At 28.7% G+C, this 22,285-nt stretch overlaps 4 protein-coding genes, 2 non-coding genes and 2 pseudogenes across 6 annotated transcripts; 5 read left to right on the top strand and 3 right to left on the bottom strand.

Moving 5' to 3' along the window:
- Positions 1 to 587: 587 nt before the first annotated feature.
- On the bottom strand, positions 588 to 694 carry LOC114077731 (annotated as a pseudogene).
- A 686-nt stretch (positions 695 to 1,380) lies between these two features.
- Positions 1,381 to 3,769, top strand: LOC107022686 (2-oxoglutarate-dependent dioxygenase AOP2-like). The gene is made up of 3 exons (XM_015223284.1): positions 1,381 to 1,821; positions 2,419 to 2,743; positions 3,327 to 3,769. Exons 1-3 carry the CDS (start codon positions 1,445 to 1,447, stop codon positions 3,576 to 3,578), a joined length of 954 nt encoding a protein of 317 aa, XP_015078770.1. The 5' UTR covers positions 1,381 to 1,444; the 3' UTR covers positions 3,579 to 3,769.
- Positions 3,770 to 6,507: 2,738 nt separating this feature from the next.
- On the bottom strand, positions 6,508 to 6,614 carry LOC114077733 (annotated as a pseudogene).
- A 3,139-nt stretch (positions 6,615 to 9,753) lies between these two features.
- LOC107022850 (probable 2-oxoglutarate-dependent dioxygenase AOP1) lies at positions 9,754 to 11,150 on the top strand. The gene is made up of 3 exons (XM_015223429.2): positions 9,754 to 10,188; positions 10,344 to 10,665; positions 10,757 to 11,150. The coding sequence occupies exons 1-3, from the start codon at positions 9,809 to 9,811 to the stop codon at positions 11,009 to 11,011; spliced, it is 957 nt and encodes a 318-aa protein (XP_015078915.1). The 5' UTR covers positions 9,754 to 9,808; the 3' UTR covers positions 11,012 to 11,150.
- A 3,238-nt stretch (positions 11,151 to 14,388) lies between these two features.
- Positions 14,389 to 16,152, top strand: LOC107022719 (probable 2-oxoglutarate-dependent dioxygenase AOP1). Its single transcript, XM_015223313.2, has 3 exons — positions 14,389 to 14,816; positions 14,907 to 15,231; positions 15,751 to 16,152. The coding sequence occupies exons 1-3, from the start codon at positions 14,446 to 14,448 to the stop codon at positions 15,997 to 15,999; spliced, it is 945 nt and encodes a 314-aa protein (XP_015078799.1). The 5' UTR covers positions 14,389 to 14,445; the 3' UTR covers positions 16,000 to 16,152.
- Positions 16,153 to 16,997: 845 nt separating this feature from the next.
- TRNAD-GUC lies at positions 16,998 to 17,069 on the top strand. The gene has a single exon. It is a non-coding gene; the product is annotated as a tRNA-Asp (tRNA).
- A 2,968-nt stretch (positions 17,070 to 20,037) lies between these two features.
- LOC107022590 (probable 2-oxoglutarate-dependent dioxygenase AOP1) lies at positions 20,038 to 22,151 on the top strand. The gene is made up of 3 exons (XM_015223183.1): positions 20,038 to 20,501; positions 21,033 to 21,354; positions 21,659 to 22,151. Exons 1-3 carry the CDS (start codon positions 20,131 to 20,133, stop codon positions 21,905 to 21,907), a joined length of 942 nt encoding a protein of 313 aa, XP_015078669.1. The 5' UTR covers positions 20,038 to 20,130; the 3' UTR covers positions 21,908 to 22,151.
- A 26-nt stretch (positions 22,152 to 22,177) lies between these two features.
- TRNAD-GUC lies at positions 22,178 to 22,249 on the bottom strand. The gene has a single exon. It is a non-coding gene; the product is annotated as a tRNA-Asp (tRNA).
- Positions 22,250 to 22,285: the final 36 nt, after the last annotated feature.

Below are 22,285 nucleotides of genomic sequence, written 5' to 3'. Positions count from 1 at the left end.
CGTACGAATATATTAAACCATGTGATTTTTTTTTATTCAATCACTATTTTTGTTATTTAAAAAGTAGTAGGAATTTTTTTTGAAGATCATGAATTTGAGAAATAAAAACTAAAGACCATCATTAAAAAAAGCCATTCTTGCGATTTGTGAATGACCAAATTGGCATAAATGTCCCAATAAAAAAAGCCATTCTTGCGATTTGTGAATGACCAAATTGGCATAAATGTCCCAACCCGGTAACAAAGGGCTTCTTATGTAGTGCAAAAAAAATAAAAAAATCAACCAAAATGATTGCATGTATATGTAATATATCGTTATTATATAAATATGTATAATTGTATATATAACGGATAATCAATAACGTCTAGGAAATGTATATTAATAAAACAGATATTACATCAAAACAAATTGATTTACTGAAAATATCTAAAGGAATATCATAAACTATCAGGTCAAAGGGAAGATGTTTTTTGTTAGTTTTGCTATTTGTTGGGCATGTTACTTCGTAAGTTATAGATGTGATCGTTAGGCTGTTAATGTTAACAGGATAAACAGAAAAATTGCAAATTTTATTACTTTGTATTGTTGGGATTTCTCCCTCCAAAAATAGGCGTATGCCACTATTTGCAACGTGCACACGGTATTCTTTAGTAAAAGGCGAAAGAATAGTTCGCTATGTGCTCATTGCGTGGCTGCGTGAGTTATATGAAAAGGCGTTTGAGCTCCTTATATACAAGTTCCAGATGCTGGCTTCTTCACTAACTTATTGATGTGGGATGTATTTCTAGTTTCTGCAGTGAGCTACTACTATGGGCTTTATGTATTGGGCTTGAATTTTGGGCCCGTAAACACGAGCTTCACACTGTTTCCAACATCGAGCTCTTCAAAAAGAATATCTTTACTTCGCGCTACTTTTACTATCCATTTCATCAAGAAGAAAATCTTTTGTAATTTTGTTAAGTTTGTGATGGTGCATAGACGAAAAAAAATCAAAAGCGCATATGTAAAATTACTAATTAAAGGTTAAATGAGCTTAAACCTGATATCTAAGCTAGCCTAGTACATTAACATTGTTTTTATTATATTGAATTTGAAATCACTATATTCCTGAGGTAGGAACCCACTTAATTAAAGATTAATGTGTCCCTCTCAAATATGTTTTGAAATTGTCCCTCTCAAATCGTATATGATATTCTCCCTAGACAATACGAAAAAATAAATTAATAATCTTGCGCCATACTTATGGTCCTGAAAAATATATATTAAAAATAAATATTCCTTGTCATATGGCTCCAAAAACAGCATTTGATGTAGTGACAAACCAATATTATTATCCTATATCAGCAAGACCATTATATATATAAGATATGTAGATTAATGTGTCACACACATCAATTCCAAGAAATTAATTAAGAGACAAAAAAAAAAGTAATTAAAAAAATCCATGGGTTCTCTTACAGTTACCCACAAACTTCCTGTTATTGATTTCACCATGGAGAATTTGGAACCAGGTACAAATTCATGGTCCAAAGCAAGTAAAGAAGCTGTTTGTGCTCTTGAAGAGTATGGTTGTTTTGTAGCATTATATGATAAAGTCTCATCAAAGATCCATGATGATGTTTTTCAAGCACTAGAAGAGTTGTTTGATCTTCCAACTCAGAAAAAAGTACAAAATAAGTCTAGTAAACCTTTGTATGGTTATGTTGGCCAAATCCCATTTATTCCTCTTTATGAGAGTATGGGCATTGATAATGCTAATACACTTGAAGGCATCCAAAATTTCACCAATTTCATGTGGCCTAATGGAAACAATGATTTTAGGTAACATTTTCTTTGTTAAATAATCTCATATCGGGGATGGTAATTTGTTTCCTGTATAGTCTGGGGCGAATCTCATAACTTTAACTAGTTTTCAGAATAGAGTTAGGTTGAATGTTCATTTTCTTATCATGATATCAGAGTCATACAATTAGATATTCATGTTTTTAGTCAATGTTGGGCCTCTCCATATTATCTTGTCTATATGACTCTAGCTGTCAGGTCTAGGTGTGCGATATGACATTTTGTCTTCTTATGTATAAACTCGCAACTTTTGAACTAGTTTTTGAGATTGAAGTAGCTATACCGAAGATGAAAATTGAAATATATGTATATATTTGAATAATTCACAACTTATCATTCCAATTTCCTTGAGAAAGAAAATAAATCAAGACAATAATGACGTCTCATTAATTAGTCTTGTGCGATTTAGACACACTCTTGGGTCCCATATTATGTTGTCCACACTTTAGTTGTCATGTGTAGGCGTATTAGTAGTACCACATCTACGATCTTGGATAATACGAGTTACTTTTTGAGGTTAAGTTACGTCCTGGTCATTAATCCATAATTATTCCTTTTTCAATTTTAATTTGTTAGCCAAGCATTGCTAGCATACTCAAAAGCAGCAGCAGAATTAGAAGAAATGGTGGTAAAAATGGTTTTTGAGAGCTATGGTGTAGAAAAATACTATGAATCACATATCAAATCAGTGAATTATCTAGCTAGAGTAATGAAATATAGAGAAGCACAAGTAGAAGAAGCAAAACTGGGATTTGTTGCTCATACAGACAAGAGCTTCATGTCAACAATTCATCAGACTAATCAAGTTAATGGTTTAGAGATCAAAGGGAAAGATGGACAGTGGTTTGGAGTTGAGCTTTCCCCTTCTTCCATCGTCGTCATGGCTGGGGACGCGATCATGGTATCAATCTCATTTCATTTTACGTGTCTTGATTTGATTAATTATACGTACGAAATTTATGAAAATAATATAGATGGCATGTGAACATCCGGCCAAAAATGCCTTTTGTATATCTTGTGGTCGCAAAAAAATAAAATAAAAAGTAAAACACATATAAATCGAAACAGATGAAGTAATATATAAATACAATCATGTGTCAGTAAAATATTAGGAGTTTATCTTATTTACATAGGGTGTAAAACCAACGTGGAGTTAGAAGTCAATTGATATAATTGACCAAACTGAATTCTATTTATTTTACAAAATTCACCAATTAAAAATTAAATGTACGACTCATTTATCACTAATACTTGATTGCTATTTTACAATTAAAAATTTAAATTCTGATTCCATCTCTGTATAAATATATTTTTATACGTTATGTATTATATTATTTAAATAATAACTTTGAAAAATAAAGAAACGTAGTAAATATTTGAGAAATAATTATCAACACGAAAATAAACTAGTAAATACATATATACGACATAAAATTAAATATATATTGACAGTGTAAAAATTCTATTTGATGATATTATTGTAGGCATGGAGCAACAATAGGATAAAATCTCCACATCATAGAGTGATGATGGGGGAAGAGAAAGGAGCAAGATACTCCATTGCACAATTTTCATTCATGGAAGATTCACTAATGGTTGAAACACCAAAAGAGCTTGTTGATGATGATCACCCTTTACTATTTAACTCATTTAATCATCTTGATTATCTAAAGTTCTTTAGCAAAGAGGAAAATAGAAGACTTGAATGTGCTCTCAAAAGCTATTGTGGTGTTTGATATGCAAATTGCTTGTAATATTTTAATTTCCAAGAGGTGGAAAGAGGGAGAAAAAGGAAAAATAATAATAAAGGTTCAGTTAATATGATTTTGATGTAAGCACCAAATGCGAATAATTTTTTTTTACAAAAAAATTTCATGAGGTTCATGTCTCTATATTATCAGTCAAAAAAACTATCCTCATCAAGAAACTTGTGACTTCCTTTTCATTTTTTCTTATGAGATAGCTCGTTGGGTAGTATATTTCTAATATTTTTTATTTAATTTGATATTTATGATGTTGAAATTGAATTAAAGTTGTGTTTGATTATACTTTTCATGAAAGATATTTTTTTATGAAGGATATTTGAAATAAAGTTCATGCTTGAATGTATTTTAATATAACTTCAAAAGTGAAAAAAAAATAGACTGAAAGCATTACTCTATACGATTTATCAAATTTGAAATATAATTTCAAGTTTGATTTGAAATTTTCGTGATCAAACATTAATTTTCAAATAAGTGAACAATTATTTCAAAAAGTCCCTCAACGTAACTTTATTTAGAAAGACACTCAAATTTATTTTATAATAAAAGAGAAACGATTTATCAAAATTTGAAATATAATTTCAAGTTTGATTTGAAATTTTCGTGATCAAACATTAATTTTCAAATAAGTGAACAATTATTTCAAAAATCCCTCAACGTAACTTTATTTAGAAAGACACTCAAATTTATTTTATAATAAAAGAGATTTAATTTGAATGTATATACAGACGTCACATGTATGGGGTAGGGCTGGAAGAGGTAGCAATGTGAATCCATTACGCGCAGATTCAATCTTAGGCGTTTTCCCATTATATATTATTTATTTATGAGAAATAAGATAATTTAAAAAGATATTTCCTTTCCCTTCGAATGATTAATTATTGTTATTTCACTTAGAAAATCACTCAATCAATTCAAATCATAATTTCATGTTAACAATACTTATTCTATTTTTCAAAAGAATAAAAGATATCGGATTCTTTGAGCAAACTATAATCTTAAGCATTGATCATTCTCGATTATAGATGATTATATTTATATAAAAAACAATGGGTTTTAATACTATAAAAATTAAGTAACCAATGTAATAGTCAAAAGAGTATCATAAAATTTTGAATGGAACTCTTGGCAAATTTTTGCTGATGATATTTTTTTTTTTATCTTTTTTGATAATTATTTCTTAAATGATTTTTTTTTTGCTTTCTTGTAGTTTATGAACCTTTTAGAGTTTAGACTACCATATAAATTTTTTATTTGAACAAATTGAAAATCTTATGGAAATAATCACCCGATCAGTGGCAATCTAAATCTTTTGTTCTAAAAATTATATTTGCATAACTTTTTTGATATTTACCATTCAGTTGTACTATATCTCTTCGTATTAATAGGTCTTTTTCAACGTTATGTTTAAATTTAGATGCACATATCCCCCTAAAAAAAGTTAGCTTGAATTATTTTGTTCCAATAAAGAAAGGTAATATTAACAAAAATTCAGAAAGAAAACAAAAAAACAAATAAACCTTTTCTCCTTTACAATTTTTAAAAATTAAACCACTATGGATTAATTAATGTGTGTGATCTTTTGGACTATCAGAAGTTGTAATTACTTAGACGCAATTTTAAAACCTAGTTGTATGTTCTAATTATGTCAAGATCAATTATATTATCCCTTTGACGTTTAGCTGTGGAGACAACTAACCACTTCACATTATTAGATAGAAAAATATACCAAAAATTTATCATTTAATATGTTTCAAGATTAATGGGTCCAAAATCTGCGTTCATGCATTATATCATTAACAATTTTATAGCTTTAGTTTATTTCTTTTTTTATCAATTTATATGAAATCATTGTTTCGTTCATAATTGTTTGTTTTCTTTTCAGAATGGATCCAAACTATATTTTTAATCGCAAAAAAGTGTCACATTAGCTGATTAATTCTACATGTATTATTGGGACAATCATATACATTATTTTTACTAGGGAAAAGGGTCTGATATACCCCTCAACTTTGTCATTGGAGCTGATATACCCCTCGTTATAAAAGTGGCTCATATATGCGCTTACCGTTATACAAACGGCTCACATATACCCCTGCCATTACAAAATGGCTCACATATACCCTTCATTTAACGGAAGTTAAAAAATTAGTTTTAAATTTATATTTATTACTTCTATTTTTTTAAAAAAAATTATTTAGGGGTATATATGATTCTTCTATCAAAGTTCAAGGTATATTTTAATTTTTTTTATACATAAATTATCTTTTTGACTTCTTTTATTATAATTATTTGAGTTTCTTATTCTTATTTTTTTTTTCAGTCCTTAGTTCAAAGAAAAAAAATTAAACTAACTTTTGTGTGTATATTGTAATTTAATTTCGTATTCGAAGAAAAAATTTGGTCATCTACAATAAGTTTTACAAGAATATTAGTGAAACATAAATAAATCTGATTATCAAAATAATAATTATAAATTAGTCATTGAAACAAAAAAAAGTCAAAAAAAATATGTTTGACAAGGATTAAATTTACTTATATGAAATTATATTTTTTAGAAAAAAATAATAAAAATTTAGATTAATTTTTTTTTTCATTTCCGTTAGAAGAAAAGGGTATATGTGAGCCATTTGTTTACAAATAGGGGTATATATGAGCCACTTTCATAATAAGGGATATATCAACTCTATATGATAAAGTTGAGAGGTATATCAGACCCTTTTCCCTTTTTACTATAAATAATCATCAATCAAACACTTTATTTAATCATAAATGATTGTTCAGGATTAGATCCTCTTAACAATACATTATGGTCTTTCTAGCTATTTTGGCATTGAATAATCTTAAATTGACATCACACTATAAAGACATAAAGCAAAAAATATTCAAGACTTGTATTGTTGGGATTTCTCCCTCCAAAAATGTGCGTATGCCACTATTTGCAACGCTCACACGGTATTCTCTAGTAAAAGGCGAAAGAATAGTTCGCTATGTGCTCATTGCGTGGCTGCGTGGTTAATGATGTGGCGCTTTGATCTACTTATATACAAAGTTGTAGCCGCTGGCTTCTTCACTAACTTTTTGATGTGGGATGTCTTTCTAGTTTCTGTAGTGGGCTTGTCACTATGGGCTTTCTGTATTGGGCTATGATTGTTGGGCCCATCAGCATTAGCTTTACTCGTTATCATTAAAAATGCCCACAAAATTATTCATATTAAGGGTAAATTACAGAAATCACATACTTTTAAGGCAAAATTACAATCTATCCCTTAAAAGTTTATAATTACGAAAATTCCTCATAATGGATGCAATAATATAAGCGCTGATACATTAATCTAATGCGCGAGATACATCAATTTGATGCGCGAGATACACTAATCTGATGCACGAAAAAACAATTTGATGTGCGAGGTACATTTTATCATGATATACTAGTCTGATGCGCGAAATACATTAATTTGATGCGAGAGATACATTAATCTGATGCGCGAGATACATTAATCTGATGCGCGAGGTACATTTTATACATGATACACTAATCTGATGCGCGAAATACATTAATGTGATGCGTGAAAATTAGGGATTTTAAAAATTTATAAACTAAAAAAGGTGGAATTTCCGTAATTAATCCAATAATTAAGAAAAATATTAAAATTACTATCTTGTTATTTGAAATCCATATTAAAAGAAAATATAAAAAATAAATATTTTATTATAATTTTTGTTGAAGGAATGACATATCAATATATGATATATATATATATATATATTAATATATGATGGAGTCCAAAATTTCGTGTTCGTAATTCATACATTATAGGATTAAATTAGTCATTTTTGTTTCACGAACGATATTATACTTTTCCTGTTTTACCTCTCTTTTTATTGAATTGTATGATCAATATATCGTCCAAGTTATGAATGATTACTTTTTGATCTTTAAATTAATGGTTAAATAAAGTCTGAAAAGTCTGTTTCATACACAATAAACATTGTACTCTTCATAACATCAATTTTGCTTACATAAGCCATAATTTAATAAAACCTTTTTCCTTAAAGTTCGAAAGGGACTGTGGTCCTAAATGGAGCCAATTTGTCAGGATCAATCAGTTAAATGTAATTAGCATTATATTCCTCATCAATCATCATCATAATTAATAAATAGTACTCTACAAATAAGTAAATAACTTCCTTTAGAAAACAACCGATTAAACTGCAAGAGGCTCCTCTCCAGTATACTAATATATTCCGTTGGTCCAATGCATATTTAATTTAATAATATTTGTCAATTTTAAAATCTAATGGTCCATATTTATTTAAATAAAACAATTTTTAAATTATAATCAAATATCATTAATCATGGTTACCACTCGCTATTTCTCTTTCTCTCTCACCTAATTCTGTAACAAATCTTTTTTGAATCATCAAAGAATTTGTTTTGTTAACAACAATTCGCTCTTCGTTCCATTATTTTCACACCGTGATAAAAGAACACAAAATTCAAATAATGAACTTGGGTTATAAAATTTAAAAAATCCAACCTATGAGATTACTTATTTGAAGCTTGGTTCGATCATAATGGTGATCCACAAAACTCTGTCGTCTTCTTCGTAACATCAACTTTTGCAATTAAGAGTTTCTGCAAAATCCAACTAAAGGATCTGAATAGGCACGAAAAATGGGTAGGAAAATATTTTTTCATAAACTTTTCTTTTCATCACTGGTGAAATTTCAATTAAACTTTGTGAGAGAGATGTCAATTGAAAAATTATCCATGATTAAAAATAAAATGAATTTAAAGTTTCAAATATCAACACTATGAATAAAATTCATAAATCTATTGTTGATTTTCTACAAAAAAAAAAGAGTTTGAAAAAATAAACTATGACAGAAGAATAAAGAATTCTAAGCACAACAAGAAGTGAGAGAAATATTAACTATGGTAAAATTCTTTAGTTAACCAAACAAATTTTAGCCATTAGATTATTTGAATAACACATGTCAAAATATTAAAAAGGTAATGGAGGAACTGGAGAGAAGCCAAATCCCAATTAACTACTCCTCCGTCAACTTCAAACAAAATGTCCAATAAGTACAATTTTGTATTTAAAAGATTAAGGGTCGTTTGGCCATACGATATGATATCATAATATGGAATCATGATATGGTATCATGATATGGAATCATAAGATGAAATTGAATTTTATTTGGACATGCGATATGAAATTTTTGTGTTGTATATTTCTCATAAACATAAAAATTCCATAAGTTGTAAAATTATTAAAATAGCCCCAATTGTTTATTCAATCTTATCAAATAAAAAAATTATAGAATCGCATGATAAATTATTACAAAGATATTTGTTCTCCACTTAAGTAATTGTTTCATCTAGTTTTAATTTAATAAAACAAAATTGAACATAATTATAGTGTACTAGTTTTTAATATAATCCTCCCACCTAGTACGAACAATTTCCTCAAGTTGAACTTGCATTTCTCGATCATGTGGCTGAGAAGATGAACCAACATTGTTACTTTGAGCTATTTGTTGGTCAATATCATCCATAACTATACTTTCATGTTTATAGACCATAAATATTTCATCACTTTAACAATCGGTTGGTGTGAGTTAAAATAACTATATGTTGGTGAGAATAATAATTTTTATGTCGATGAGAGTGACAAATTTAAAAAGTAATAATGTGATTATAAATTTTATTTAAATATGAAATAAATGGTTAGTAAATATAAATGTGGGGTTGTTTTAACAAAATATAAACTTGTGGATCAATTTTTATATTAAAATAATCACCATGTAATTCCATATCATGCTTTTTGAAGAATATGAAATCACATCTCATGATATGAAATCAGCGTGAAATTGCATGTCCAAACGCTGATTCCATCTCACGATATCATATCGTGATATGGTATCGCATGGCCAAACGCCTACTAATTTATATATAAATAAATATTTTACATAAAGATATAATTTAACATGTTGTACCATCAAAATTACCTTGCACAATCGGTGTAAATAAGTTAAAACTCAATGGTTAATAGGGGTTCAAATGATCTAAAATAAGATAGGAATAAAGTTTTTTTTTCTACAAGAAGCCTATATAAAACCAAGCAATTAGAGATCCTTTGGGCAACCAAAAGAACAAAAAAAAAAAAAAATACAAAGAACTATAGAGATATACTATGGGTTCTCTAACAACTCCACCAAAACTACTAGTAGTAGATTTCAACAATGAAGAATTAAGGCCAGGCACAACTACTTGGGAATCAACATGTAAAGAAATTAGACATGCCTTTGAAAACCATGGTTGTTTCATAGCACTTTATGACAAAATTTCACCCCAACTTCAAAAATCCATTTTTCAAGATAATTCACAACAATTATTTGAACTTCCTTTAGAGAGAAAAGTCCTAAACATTAGTGAAAAGCCTTATCATGGTTATGTTGGCCAAATTTCATTTCTACCTAATCATGAGGCTTTTGGTATTGATTATGCAACTACTTCTCAAGGTATTCAAACCTTTTCCAACCTCATGTGGCCACAAGGAAATGACTCTTTCTGGTAATTAACTAATCATTTCTCATGTTCTTTGTTACATTTAATATCGCAATCATATCAGAATTTAGATTCAGTGAGTTCAGAATATATATTTGACATGACACGTGTACATATATATGATTTAACTCGTTTTGAATCCTATTTTTTGTTGGTTTTAGTGAGAGTTCGTTGATGTTTTCCAAGATTGTGGCGGAGTTGGACAACAAGGTTGTTAGAATGTTATTTGAGAGCTATGGAATCACAAAAAATTGTGAATCATATGTTGAATCAACCACATATCTCCTTAGATATTTAAAATATAACACTCCAAAGACTAAGGAAACTAGCATGGTGTTTCCCCCTCATACCGATAAAACGTTCACTACCATACTATACCAAAATCACATTTCAGGGTTGGAAGTTCAAACTCGAGACCTTCAATGGATAACTCTTGAGTTTCCACCATCTTCTTTTGTAGTCATGGCTGGTGAAGCACTCAGAGTAAGTATATATATTACTACAACTTATATTTCAATTATATGTTATTCGCGATCTGTATACATAAGTTGAACTCGTGTTTTTATTTTTATAGGGATGGAGCAATGATAGGGTGCTTACTCCAATACATAAGGTAATTATGGATATAAATGGGAGTGAAACAAGATATACTATTGGATTATTTACTTTTTTAAAGGATGATAAAATTATAGAAGTGGATGAAGAATTAATTGATGAAGAACATCCATTGAAGTTTAAGCCATTTGTTCATCTTGATTTGATCAAGTTTTTTGATACAGAACGTGGTAGAAGATCACAGAATTTAGTAGAAGATTTTTGTGGTGTTTGATATTATTATATGAATTTTCATGTAATTTATGTTTGGCTTCTTTCAATTTATTCAAACCTAGTAATTTACTTTCTATGTTGCTTGTTTGTAATTTGTATAATGAACACAATAAAATATTGTTCATGTATGATGCATCTAAGGAATTTGATTTCTTTTGTACTCTAATTTAGATCTTCATATTTAATGTGAGATCAAAATGAATAATTTAACGTTGACATGTAACAAATGTGGGTGAAAAATATATTATTACAGTTGAAAAATAGAAAAAAGTAGATTTAAAAAATAGCATTTTTTTCAAATTGACGAAATGATATCTCGCTCACATGAGAAGATTCAAATTCATTTTGGTAATTCTACACATGCATCGTCTAAAATAATGATTTAATTTTTATCAGCGATAGCAAAAAAAGAAATTTCTTACAAGTCAAAATAAAAATAAAAAATGTCTAGCAACTTTTTTCTATGGATATAAAGCTTTATCTGAGCGAGATATAGGAGGCACCATAAAAGAACAATCCGCGAGATTTTGTGTTGACACAATTTATCTTATGATGTGAGATAAAAATTAGGAATTAACTTATATAATAGAGTGATCCAGTAAAGTTTTGATTCGTATGGGATCATATCCCAAAGTGGTTGTTAACATGTGAATGGTCTGTTTAGTCCTTACTTTGCTAAATTGGGCCGGAATTTGTTTTGATGAAAATTAAAGAAGAAAAACTTTCACATATAACTATTCAAAAATGGCCTAATTACTCTCTATAGCTATAGTTTGATAATTACAATTTGTAGCTACATGTTATAAGGAGGAGGGAGACGGGCGAGACTGGTAGAGAAGAGAGAGGCCAGTGAGAGAGGGAAGAGTAGGGGAGAGGCGAGGAGATTGGGAGAGGCAGGAGAGAGGCGAGCAACAGATGGAAAAGAGTGGGAGAGAGGTAAATTGTATATGTATATTGGTTATATTATTGTATATTATACATATGCAATTGTATATATGACAAGCAAGATTGGGAGAGAGAGGAGAGAGGCAAGCGAGATAGGGAGAGGGAGGAGAGATGCGAGCGAGAAAGGGCAAAGAGTGGGAGAGAGGTGAATTTTATGTGTATATCAATTAGATAATAGTATATTATACATAAGTATTTGTATATTCTGGCAAATTATACATATATAAACGTGACTAATTATACAAACTCGAAATCAGCCCACGTTATTAATGTATTATGTTAGTCGCGAATGGTAATTATAACAAACTATAACTATGATGAGTAATTAAGTAGTATAAGTTTAGTTAACTACGTAATTTTATTTTTTTTTCAATTTCAAGAAGAATATTATATTTTTATATTTAGAAATAAATTTATAAGATGATTTATAATCATATAAATATTAAGCTTTATTTCAAATCATAAATTTCAGATATTTTTTTTCTAAAAGAAAAAGATCTCCACATATATTTAAATGGTATCACATAAACAAAAACACGAGAGAAATAATTTTGAATGGTCCTTTTTGCTATACTAGTCCTCTACTTCCTTTAAAGCGTAGAGGCACACCAAATATCTGGTACATGAGATTTTGTGAGATAATTAACTTTTTTAATACTAGAAATAATTCCAAGGAAAGCTCAAACATAATTAATGGCCAAAAAAAAAAAAAAACATACACACTAACGTCAGTACACATAGATTCCACTTTATTCAACATACTATATAGTTTACATGTTTCATCATTTATCTAGATACTTTTATCAAATTAAATTCACAATATTGTTTTTTTTTTAACAAAAAATTCTAGAATTTATTGAACTGCAACAAGAAAAGATTTAGTTAGGATCAAATATGAAGTTTCAAGAACTTCTCTTTTCATTAGAAAAGAGTAAAAGAGATGAAGAATAGATGAATAATCACTTTTATTCACTTGTTTACTTTCACAAATTATTTTTTTGTTTTTTGATTCAACTCTTTAAAAGTGAACAATAGGCTTCAACAATTGAATAATGTGTTGCCAGTATAGATATATCATTAGACAAAAAGAGATCGAGAAAAGACGTAAAGTGACACCTGAAGTTATTCTGAATTTTTAAAAAGATACTTAAACTATGCAAGTGTCCTATTACCCCCTAAACAATCCTGAACTGATATTATCACATCATTTTTTGTCCACCTGGCATGGAGAGTGTATATACTCTCTTAAAGAGCGTGAACAAACTAAAAAACGAATATACTTTTATTTTTACAAGAATTTTACTATAAAATATATATTTTTATTTTTCTTATTATTTTAACTTTTTCTCCTTATTATTTTTTTCTTTTTCTTTCTTCCTTCTTCTTCCAAAATTCATTGTCATATTCATTAACTTATCACTTTTAATGTCACTTTTTACCACAACTCTATCTCTCTTTTATTTTACTATTAATTTAACTCTCTTCAATTTTATAATTATATCTAGATATTTTAATACATTTCGAACATTGTGATAAACCCATTAGATTTTAAGATGATTAGTAGACATTATTTTTTTAATCCAAATTCTAATTAAAGTTTTTCAATTTTCGGAGAATTATTATGCTTTCAAAATTATCATTTCTAGTTTTGAATTTATATGGAAATGAGATAAATTAAATGATGGTACCTTCAAAATTTTGATTTTTCTTAGAAAAATAATTAGTTTTGTTATCAATAACTCAACAAAGTCTAAAAAATAGTATAATTCTTGAAAGTAAGAAATTTGACCAAATAAGAAGAAGAAAAGAGAAAGAAAATGGAGGGGCTCAACTTGATATGAGTGTGGGATTAGGTGAGGATAAGAGGTGAAGAAGAAGAAATAAAGAAAGTAAATGGAGGAAGCTTGAAAGTTGGGGTAGAAGATGAATTAAAAATTGAAATGAAATTAAAATAAAAATAATAAAACTAAAATAAGTCAAAAAGTAAGAGAAAGAAATAAAGAAAATTTAAAATGAAAAAAAATATATTTCAAATTGAATTAACACGTGTCGCACAATGATTAGTGTGTGATTACACTTGCCATTTAAAATCTGGAATTGATCCAAAAATGATGTAATAATATATGTTCGGAATAGTTTAGGGGGATAAATGGACATCTGCATAGTTAAGATATCTTTTTAAAAATTCAGAACAACTTGAGGTGTTATTTTATGTCTTTTCTCAAAGAGATTATATTACTTTAGCTTATTCAATCTTTTGATATCCTTACGAGCCCACCTAAGAATAGGGTTGGACTTTTAAGCCGTTCTAATTGAATATGAAAATTTTCTATTATCTTTTATGAAATTAAAATTTAAATAAGTTTAAATACCTTTATACACAATATTTAAGGATTGTGTTATTTCAAATTCTTTAAATAGGTTTAGCTACATGCATGGATAAAGCATACCAATCATATATACAACAAAAATCTCTTCTTTTAAGGAAATATGAATTGTGAAAACATCAAGCTTCCTAAAATAGACTTCTCTCATGAAGACCTAAAGCCAGGCACACTTGTATGGGATCAAGTGAAAAGCCAAGTCCACAAAGCACTAGTAGAATATGGTTGTTTTGAAGCTTCCTTTGATAAAATTCCAATACACCTTAAAAAATCCATTTTTGAATCCTTACAAGAGATTTTTGATCTCCCTTTACAAACCAAACTTGACAACATTTCAACCAAACCCTTCCATGGCTACGTTGGACAATTTCCTTCACTTCCACTCTTTGAAAGTATGGGCATTGATGATGCTAACATTCCGCGTAAAGCTGATGAATTCGCTCAAATTTTATGGCCCCAAGGAAATCCTTCTTTCTGGTAAAATTCAACATTAATCTTCTCAATTTGTTCTTATTATTATAACAACATGCCCATTTTCATTGTTTTCTTTTGTGTATATATTGTCAGTAAAACTATTCAGTCATACTCTGAGCAACTATCAGAGTTAGATCAGACAGTAAGGAGAATGGTTTTGGAGAGCTTAGGTCTAGAAAAGTACATGGATGAGCATATGAATTCAACCAATTTCGTTCTTCGATTGATGAAGTATAACACACCTCAAAGTAATACTGAGACTGAAATAGGAGTAAGTGCTCATACAGACAAGAGCATTGCTACTATACTCTACCAAAATCAGATAAATGGTCTTCAAGTTATGAACAAAAATGGACAGTGGATCAATGTTGAACCTACACAAGACACTTTCACTGTCATGATTGGAGACTCTCTACATGTAAGTTGAGCACTATAATTTGATTTGTGAAAATTATTTTAGGCCAAATACATAAACAGATCTCTAAACTTGTTGGGTTTTTCCCCTCAGGTACCTCAACTATGCTATTTTCCTTTTGAATCATTGAACCACCCATAATTTGTTCCTTTTAAAAACCGTTGGTTGATGTGGGATCAGATTTTGTGAGGGGTATTGATAGATGATACATATATATGTTGTTCTAGAACTCATTCGTCCAATTGATATTCGAGAATAATTGTGTTTTACTTCAAGTCATTTGAATACATTAGAAAACAAATGAGACTAACACACAGTTTGTCTTTATTCCTTCAATCAAAATCATTACAGTACGAACAGAATTTAAGGCATTTACAATAGAACAACCGATCAAAATCAGCCAACAATATTTAAAATAAACAAATTCATTCAATGATCCAAATTGAGGTACCAGAAGGGAAAAACTCAACAAGTTTAGTATATAGAAGTTGAAACATTACTTGTTCTTTATATCATATGTAGGCATGGACAAATGGTCGAATGCATGCACCATATCATAGAGTGATGATGAGGGGAAACAAAGCAAGATACTCAGTTGGTTTGTTTTCAGTACCTAAAGGTGACTACACAATAAAGGCACCAAAAGAGATGGTAGATGAAGAGCATCCTCTACTATATAAGCCCTTTGATCTTCATGAATTTCTTGCTTTCACCAACACTGAAGAAGGCATGAGATGTGAATCTGCTTTGAAGACTTATTGTGGACTTTAAATATGATTATATTTGGGACTAGTAGAATAAATATGCATGCTCCTAGTGAGTATATATATGCTTGTGTTTTAATTTTTATGTACTGGTCTGAGTAATAATATTGTTACACTAACTCAGAGAACCAGATCAATAAAAGTGGTTCAGTTTTTTTTTTTTTAAAATAAATTCTGAATGATATATTACTATCACTATGTTTGGATGGTTAGTATGTATTATTTCATAATGTATCGTAATGTATTATTTTAATGAATACAATATTTGAATAGATTTTCTTGTTTTTTGTTATGTAATGTCACATATCCATAATTTGAATGATAAATCTGGGAGAAAAGCAGAGTACAAGATAAAGAAATTCCAAGATAGAGCTACTATAAAAATAAATAAAAATAAAAGATAAGACAGTATTTTATTAAATAATAAGTAAACACAAAATACTATCATGATCCAACCCAACTACTCAATTTTGAGAATTAGTACTCAAACTTGGACTCATATAATTTCATGATCCAACCCAAATATTAAAGCCCATCCCTAATTTGTTTGTTATTTTCATTTGCAGTTCAACAGTTGCCCTAAGGATCTATTTTTTAATGTTGTAGTGAGGCGTGATCATTTGTCAATAACAATTTACTCTTTTTGGCTTTCATTTTTTTTTTATGAATTTCACTTTAATATGTATCAAAAATTTCTTTTAGAAGAATCATTTTACATAAACAGAACCAAATCTAGTTATACTTACAAAAGATCAAACCAAACTAATTTGGTATAATACTCGTTGTACATTTTTTCATTATAAAATTTAAATAGTCCCCTATTTGATGGAAATGAAATAAAAAAGAATATTAAAATAGCGGAAGATTTTATCAAACGCTTTAGAATGGGTAGAAAGATGAAATATAAATATATCATTTTCATTTTTCACAAATCAATTATACTCCACTAAATTTTTAATTATCTTTTTAGTATTATTAAGTACTTATCATTTAAGAAAACAAGAAGTCGTTGTAGTATAGTGGTAAGTATTCCCGCCTGTCACGCGGGTGACCCGGGTTCGATCCCCGGCAACGGCGATACAATTTTTTTCTTTCCGGTTCCTTATAAGTTTAACTATCTCGTTAACCTTCTACCCTAATTGATGTTCTATATCACCATTTGCATCATGCCATATTTAATCGTCTTTTTTCAATATTTTCTCGGTCTACCGCTGCCGTTCTTGTTACGTCATCCATATTTAACCTCTCGCGCTTCATTTTAATTTGTTGCACATGTTCAAACTATCTCAGTCTCGTTTCCTATATCTCGTTTTCTATTGAAACCACTCCTACACAAATACTAAATCACTGCACTTAATTCAAATGAATGATAATTAGAAACATTTTGGTTTAGCCAACTAATCATAATTAACCGGTGCTAACGAGGACCACTTTTTGGTTGGCAAACAAAATTGTTTGGTTAATTGATTTGGTTATCGTGTTTAAAGCATATTCCATTTCGTAAACCTCCAAATTCTGAAAATATGTAATGCCAAAATTATAGAACCAATCAATGCAAAGTTAAGGCCAAGAATTAATTAGTATATGTCAATTCAATTACTTTCAAATTTGAATAAGACATAGTACATACTATTTCTAATTTTTATGCCCCATAAATCCATAATTCCATAAATCAGTCCAAATGAATGAATGATGTAGTAAAATTTTAACTTTTGCTCCAAAGTGATATATGAAATAAATTCGATTTTCAATACAAATATTAATATATATTATAATCACTTAATATAAGTTACAACGTAGAATATACACGATAAAATAATAACATACTAATTAAGGAGAGATTAACAGAAAAAGAAGTAACCAAAAAAAGATGAGAAACAAGACCACAAAAGGGAGATAAGAGATATCATAATATGAAAGCTTCGACATATATAGTAGTTTGGTTGATCGTTCACTTTAATCCCTAGTCCTTTTTAACAACGATTGATTGGGTTTAAATTTCAAATAAAAATAATGAAAATCTTCAATATTTTTTCCATTCGATAATATCGACTAAATAAGTCTTATTTACCACGTCTAACTCATAGATCTTTATAGAGCTAACGATAGTATCACTTATTTATTTTCATTCTTTTGGAGTCATTATTCTGCTATTATGGATATTCTGTACCTTAAACTAAAATAAAATTAAAAAAATAATCAATTTTATACATTTAATTTTATACATTAGTAATGTAAATTATAGAATAATACTAGCAAACAGCCGGACCAAATTAAACAAAATCATTACGGTAGAGGGTCACAAGGACGTACATCACATCAAACCTTTTATTTAATGTTATTTGATATTATGGATATCATAACTTATTTTTATGTAACATAAGCAATAATTCATAAGACTCATAACAAATACGATTAATGATTTCTAACATATTCCATTCATGATATTGTTTTCTAATACATATAAAACAAAAGGAAAAGAAAAAAATGTTGGCAACTAATTTATGAGTGACAAAGGGGTTGCTCGGATGACAATTGCTTTTACTTTTAAATTTTAACTTAAGATTATGTATTCGAGTCAATCACAGAAAAAGCAAAATAATAAAAGCTCCTACATAGGGGTTAAAAAACAAGAAAAAAGTCATGTCACAATGAAAACATAACTTTTGTTTATATTATAACTATGAGTTGCGACTTAAAGATAATTTTTCTCTTTTATGTTACTAGACAAAGTGCTTAGTAATTTCTTATCTAATAAAAATTCTTAATACTTTTTTGCAATTATTGAGATTAGTATCGTGTTTTGCAATTTATTATTTTTTAAAACGCATTTTTTTGGATAATAAATAGTAAAGAAAATTTTTAATGTCACCAAAATGGACAAAAGGAAATAAAGAAAAGACGGTCGGTCACATATTTACTTTCACTCATACCCTTTTCTAATTTCACTCTCTAATAGTTCAATTAAACAAATTTAATTAAAGGATGTCAAAGTTTTTGTATGTTTTTATTGAGATTAAAATGTCCATATCATAATATTAACATGTATTTTAAAGTCGAAAACATATTTCCATATATACACATGGCTATTAAATTATCGTATTAAAATTTGAACATTAAAAAGTTTTTATTTTGCATTATTTCATTATATACAACTTGTCTTTATTTAAAAATTCTCAATTATTAAAAAATGGTCTAGCTATGTTGAATAATTGTTTTAATTAAAAATTGCTACAATTTTTTGTCATGATTTACGAGCCCGGATCCATAATGAATGAGTTTTTAATACTATTACTGACTATTTAATACTATCAGGACAAAAGTAAATATTATTTAATACTAGAGATAATTATGAGAAAACCTAAAATATAATTTGCAAAAAGGTCCATTTATAAGGTCAGTACATATGCATATTACACTTTGTTTAACGTACTATATATTTTAAAGAGCCAATAATATTACACGTTTTCATCCTCTTTCTAACATTTTTATAAATAAGAATTTACAATATTTCTGGAGAATTTTATATGAAGATTTATTTTTTTTCATTTAAAAGGACTAAAAGAGATAAAGAAAAGAAAAAAAAAAAATCACATATGTTCACTCACACAATTAATTACTTCCACAATCAACTCTCTCTTTTTAATTTTTAGTATTTTAGTAAATATGTATAAGCATATAACTAAAGCATAATTTTCGATCAGAGTAATAAATCAATTAGGAAAATCTTGTTTAAACGTTATTTTTGTTGTTATTATGATTATTATTATTTTTTCCTATTATTTTTAACTTCATTTTTTTATTATTGTGTTCTTTTGTTTTGAAATGCTTTACTTGATCAATTGAGGTATATCAAGAACAACTCTATCTTCACACTATGTAAAAGTATGGTCTGCGTACACACCAATCATAAGATTACACTGAATATATTATTATTTACGCGCTACTTTAGTCCATTTAATGATTTTGCTTATGTCCTTACCAACCTATTTTAGAAATTGGTTGTGTAGTTTATAACATAAAATTTCTCCTCTTCAACCAAATTGCTATTCCAAATTTTTTATAAATAGGTTCAACTACAAAATGAAATTATGCACACCAAACAAAGACACTTGAGAGTTCTCTCTTTATAGAAAATATGGGTTCTGAAAACATCAAGCTTCCAAAAATAGACTTTTCTCATGAAGATCTAAAGCCAGACACACTTGTATGGCATCAAGTGAAAAGCCAAGTACACAAAGCATTAGTAGAATATGGTTGTTTTGAAGCTTCCTTTGATAAAATTCCAATACATCTTAGAAAATCAATTTTTGAATCCTTACAAGAGCTTTTTGATCTTCCTTTACAAACCAAACTTAAAAACATTTCAAAAAAACCATTCCATGGCTATGTTGGACAATATCCTCAAGTTCCACTCTATGAAAGTATGGGCATTGATGATGCTAATATTCCTCATAAAGCTGAAAAATTCACTCAAATTCTGTGGCCTCAAGGAAATCCTACTTTTTGGTAAAAAAAACTTCTTATCCATTATTAGTCGTGTCAATTAATTTACTTTAGAACTTTTTTTGATTTTCAAATCGATTAATTTAGATTCGTGTTTAATCGCTTTTAAAGGATAAATAGTCCTCCTACATTTCATTTCTCTATTTTCAGGACTCGAAACAGATAGCTATAGTTAATTAGCAAAGGTAGGGTGAAATTTCGTCAAGAGAAATTCAACATCTACTATATATACATAAAAAAAAAACGTAATCTTTTATATGAGGAATTATGATCCCTCTTGCTCTGCCTCGGTCCTTTGACATATCTAGTTAAAAAGGTATAAATTCAGCTGAGCCCACATATCTCTAACACAAACAAAAAAAAAAGGATATAAATGTGAAAATTCACTAGATATTTTAATAAATATAAAATTTTAAACTTAAATATTTGAATCCATCTCTGTCATTAATTATATTCTAAATTTTTAGTGGTGTATAGACGTTATTAGTAATACCTTATTTTTTTAATGTATAATTTATTATGTGTATTTGACAGCAACACAATTCAATCATACTCAGAGCAACTAGCGGAATTAGATCAAACAATAAGAAGAATGATTGTTGAGAGTTTAGGTGTCCAAAATTACATGGATGAGCATATGAATTCAACCAATTACCTTCTTCGAGTGATGAAGTATAAAGGACCACAAAGCAGTGAAACTAAAGTAGGACTAAATGCTCACACTGACAAGAATATTGTTACTATATTATATCAAAATGAAGTGAGTGGTCTTCAAGTTTTGACGAAAGATGGACAGTGGATCAATGTTGATCCTACACCAGACACTTTTACCGTCATGATTGGAGACTCTCTATACGTAAGCTCTTTCAACATTAACCTCATATTTAATTTAAAATAAGTCATATATATTTCTTGTTTACGTGTCTTTAAGTCGTTTATTAAAAGTAAAAAGAAAAGTTTATCATGAAATTATCTTTAATTAAAATAAAGAAATGTGAACATTCTTATTAGATTATACTACAAAAGAAAATACGTCACCATAAATTATACAGATGAAATATTCGTGTAATTTATAAAACATATTATTATTTTTTTAACTTATATATTTCGTCAAAAAATATCATCTAAACACCCTTCAAGTTAACTTATTTTATACGTAGGCATGGGCAAATGGTCGATTGCATTCACCGTATCATAGAGTAATGATGAGAGGAAATGAAACAAGGTATTCTGTTGGTTTGTTTTCAATACCTAAAGCTGGATATACAATAAAGGCACCAGAAGAGTTGGTAGATGAAGAACATTCTTTACTCTTTAAGCCCTTTGATCATGTTGAATTCCTTGATTTTTACTATACTGAAGAAGGTCAAAGATGTGCATCTGCTTTGAAAACCTATTGTGGTGTCTGAATTTAATTTTCTTTGATTACGCAAGGGAATAACTACGTATGCTCTTTGATTAGCATGTACTCTTTCTTTCATTTTTATTTGTCATGTTTCTATTCTCGACAGTCAAATTGTATGAACTTTGACCGATAAAAATAAATTGAGTATATATATATAGGTGTGTGTGTGTGTTTTATGCACTGGTCTGCCTTTTATAATGTTTGTTGAACATACTTTGGAAATCGAATAAATAAAAGTTTGGTCGAAAGATAAGAGAAATTAAAAAAATTGTATCGCCGTTGCCGGGGATCGAACCCGGGTCACCCGCGTGACAGGCGGGAATACTTACCACTATACTACAACGACTTGATGATACTAGCAAATCACTACTTTTTATAATAA

This window comes from Solanum pennellii, chromosome 6, assembly GCF_001406875.1.
Source record: "Solanum pennellii chromosome 6, SPENNV200".
Classification (NCBI taxonomy): Eukaryota; Viridiplantae; Streptophyta; class Magnoliopsida; order Solanales; family Solanaceae; genus Solanum; species Solanum pennellii.
Note: the sequence above shows the minus strand (reverse complement) of the source record. Positions and strands in the feature narration are given on the sequence as shown.

Bases quoted from the DNA above. Each gene is read 5' to 3' on its own strand.
- LOC107022686 (XM_015223284.1), top strand. From the start codon at position 1,445: ATGGGTTCTCTTACAGTTACCCACAAACTTCCTGTTATTGATTTCACC. The intron at 1,822-2,418 runs GTAACATTTTCT...TTAATTTGTTAG, and splicing joins AATGGAAACAATGATTTTAG to CCAAGCATTGCTAGCATACT. The intron at 2,744-3,326 runs GTATCAATCTCA...ATATTATTGTAG, and splicing joins TGGCTGGGGACGCGATCATG to GCATGGAGCAACAATAGGAT.
- LOC107022850 (XM_015223429.2), top strand. From the start codon at position 9,809: ATGGGTTCTCTAACAACTCCACCAAAACTACTAGTAGTAGATTTCAAC. The intron at 10,189-10,343 runs GTAATTAACTAA...TGTTGGTTTTAG, and splicing joins CAAGGAAATGACTCTTTCTG to TGAGAGTTCGTTGATGTTTT. The intron at 10,666-10,756 runs GTAAGTATATAT...TTATTTTTATAG, and splicing joins TGGCTGGTGAAGCACTCAGA to GGATGGAGCAATGATAGGGT.
- LOC107022719 (XM_015223313.2), top strand. From the start codon at position 14,446: ATGAATTGTGAAAACATCAAGCTTCCTAAAATAGACTTCTCTCATGAA. The intron at 14,817-14,906 runs GTAAAATTCAAC...ATATATTGTCAG, and splicing joins CAAGGAAATCCTTCTTTCTG to TAAAACTATTCAGTCATACT. The intron at 15,232-15,750 runs GTAAGTTGAGCA...TATCATATGTAG, and splicing joins TGATTGGAGACTCTCTACAT to GCATGGACAAATGGTCGAAT.
- LOC107022590 (XM_015223183.1), top strand. From the start codon at position 20,131: ATGGGTTCTGAAAACATCAAGCTTCCAAAAATAGACTTTTCTCATGAA. The intron at 20,502-21,032 runs GTAAAAAAAACT...TGTATTTGACAG, and splicing joins CAAGGAAATCCTACTTTTTG to CAACACAATTCAATCATACT. The intron at 21,355-21,658 runs GTAAGCTCTTTC...TTTTATACGTAG, and splicing joins TGATTGGAGACTCTCTATAC to GCATGGGCAAATGGTCGATT.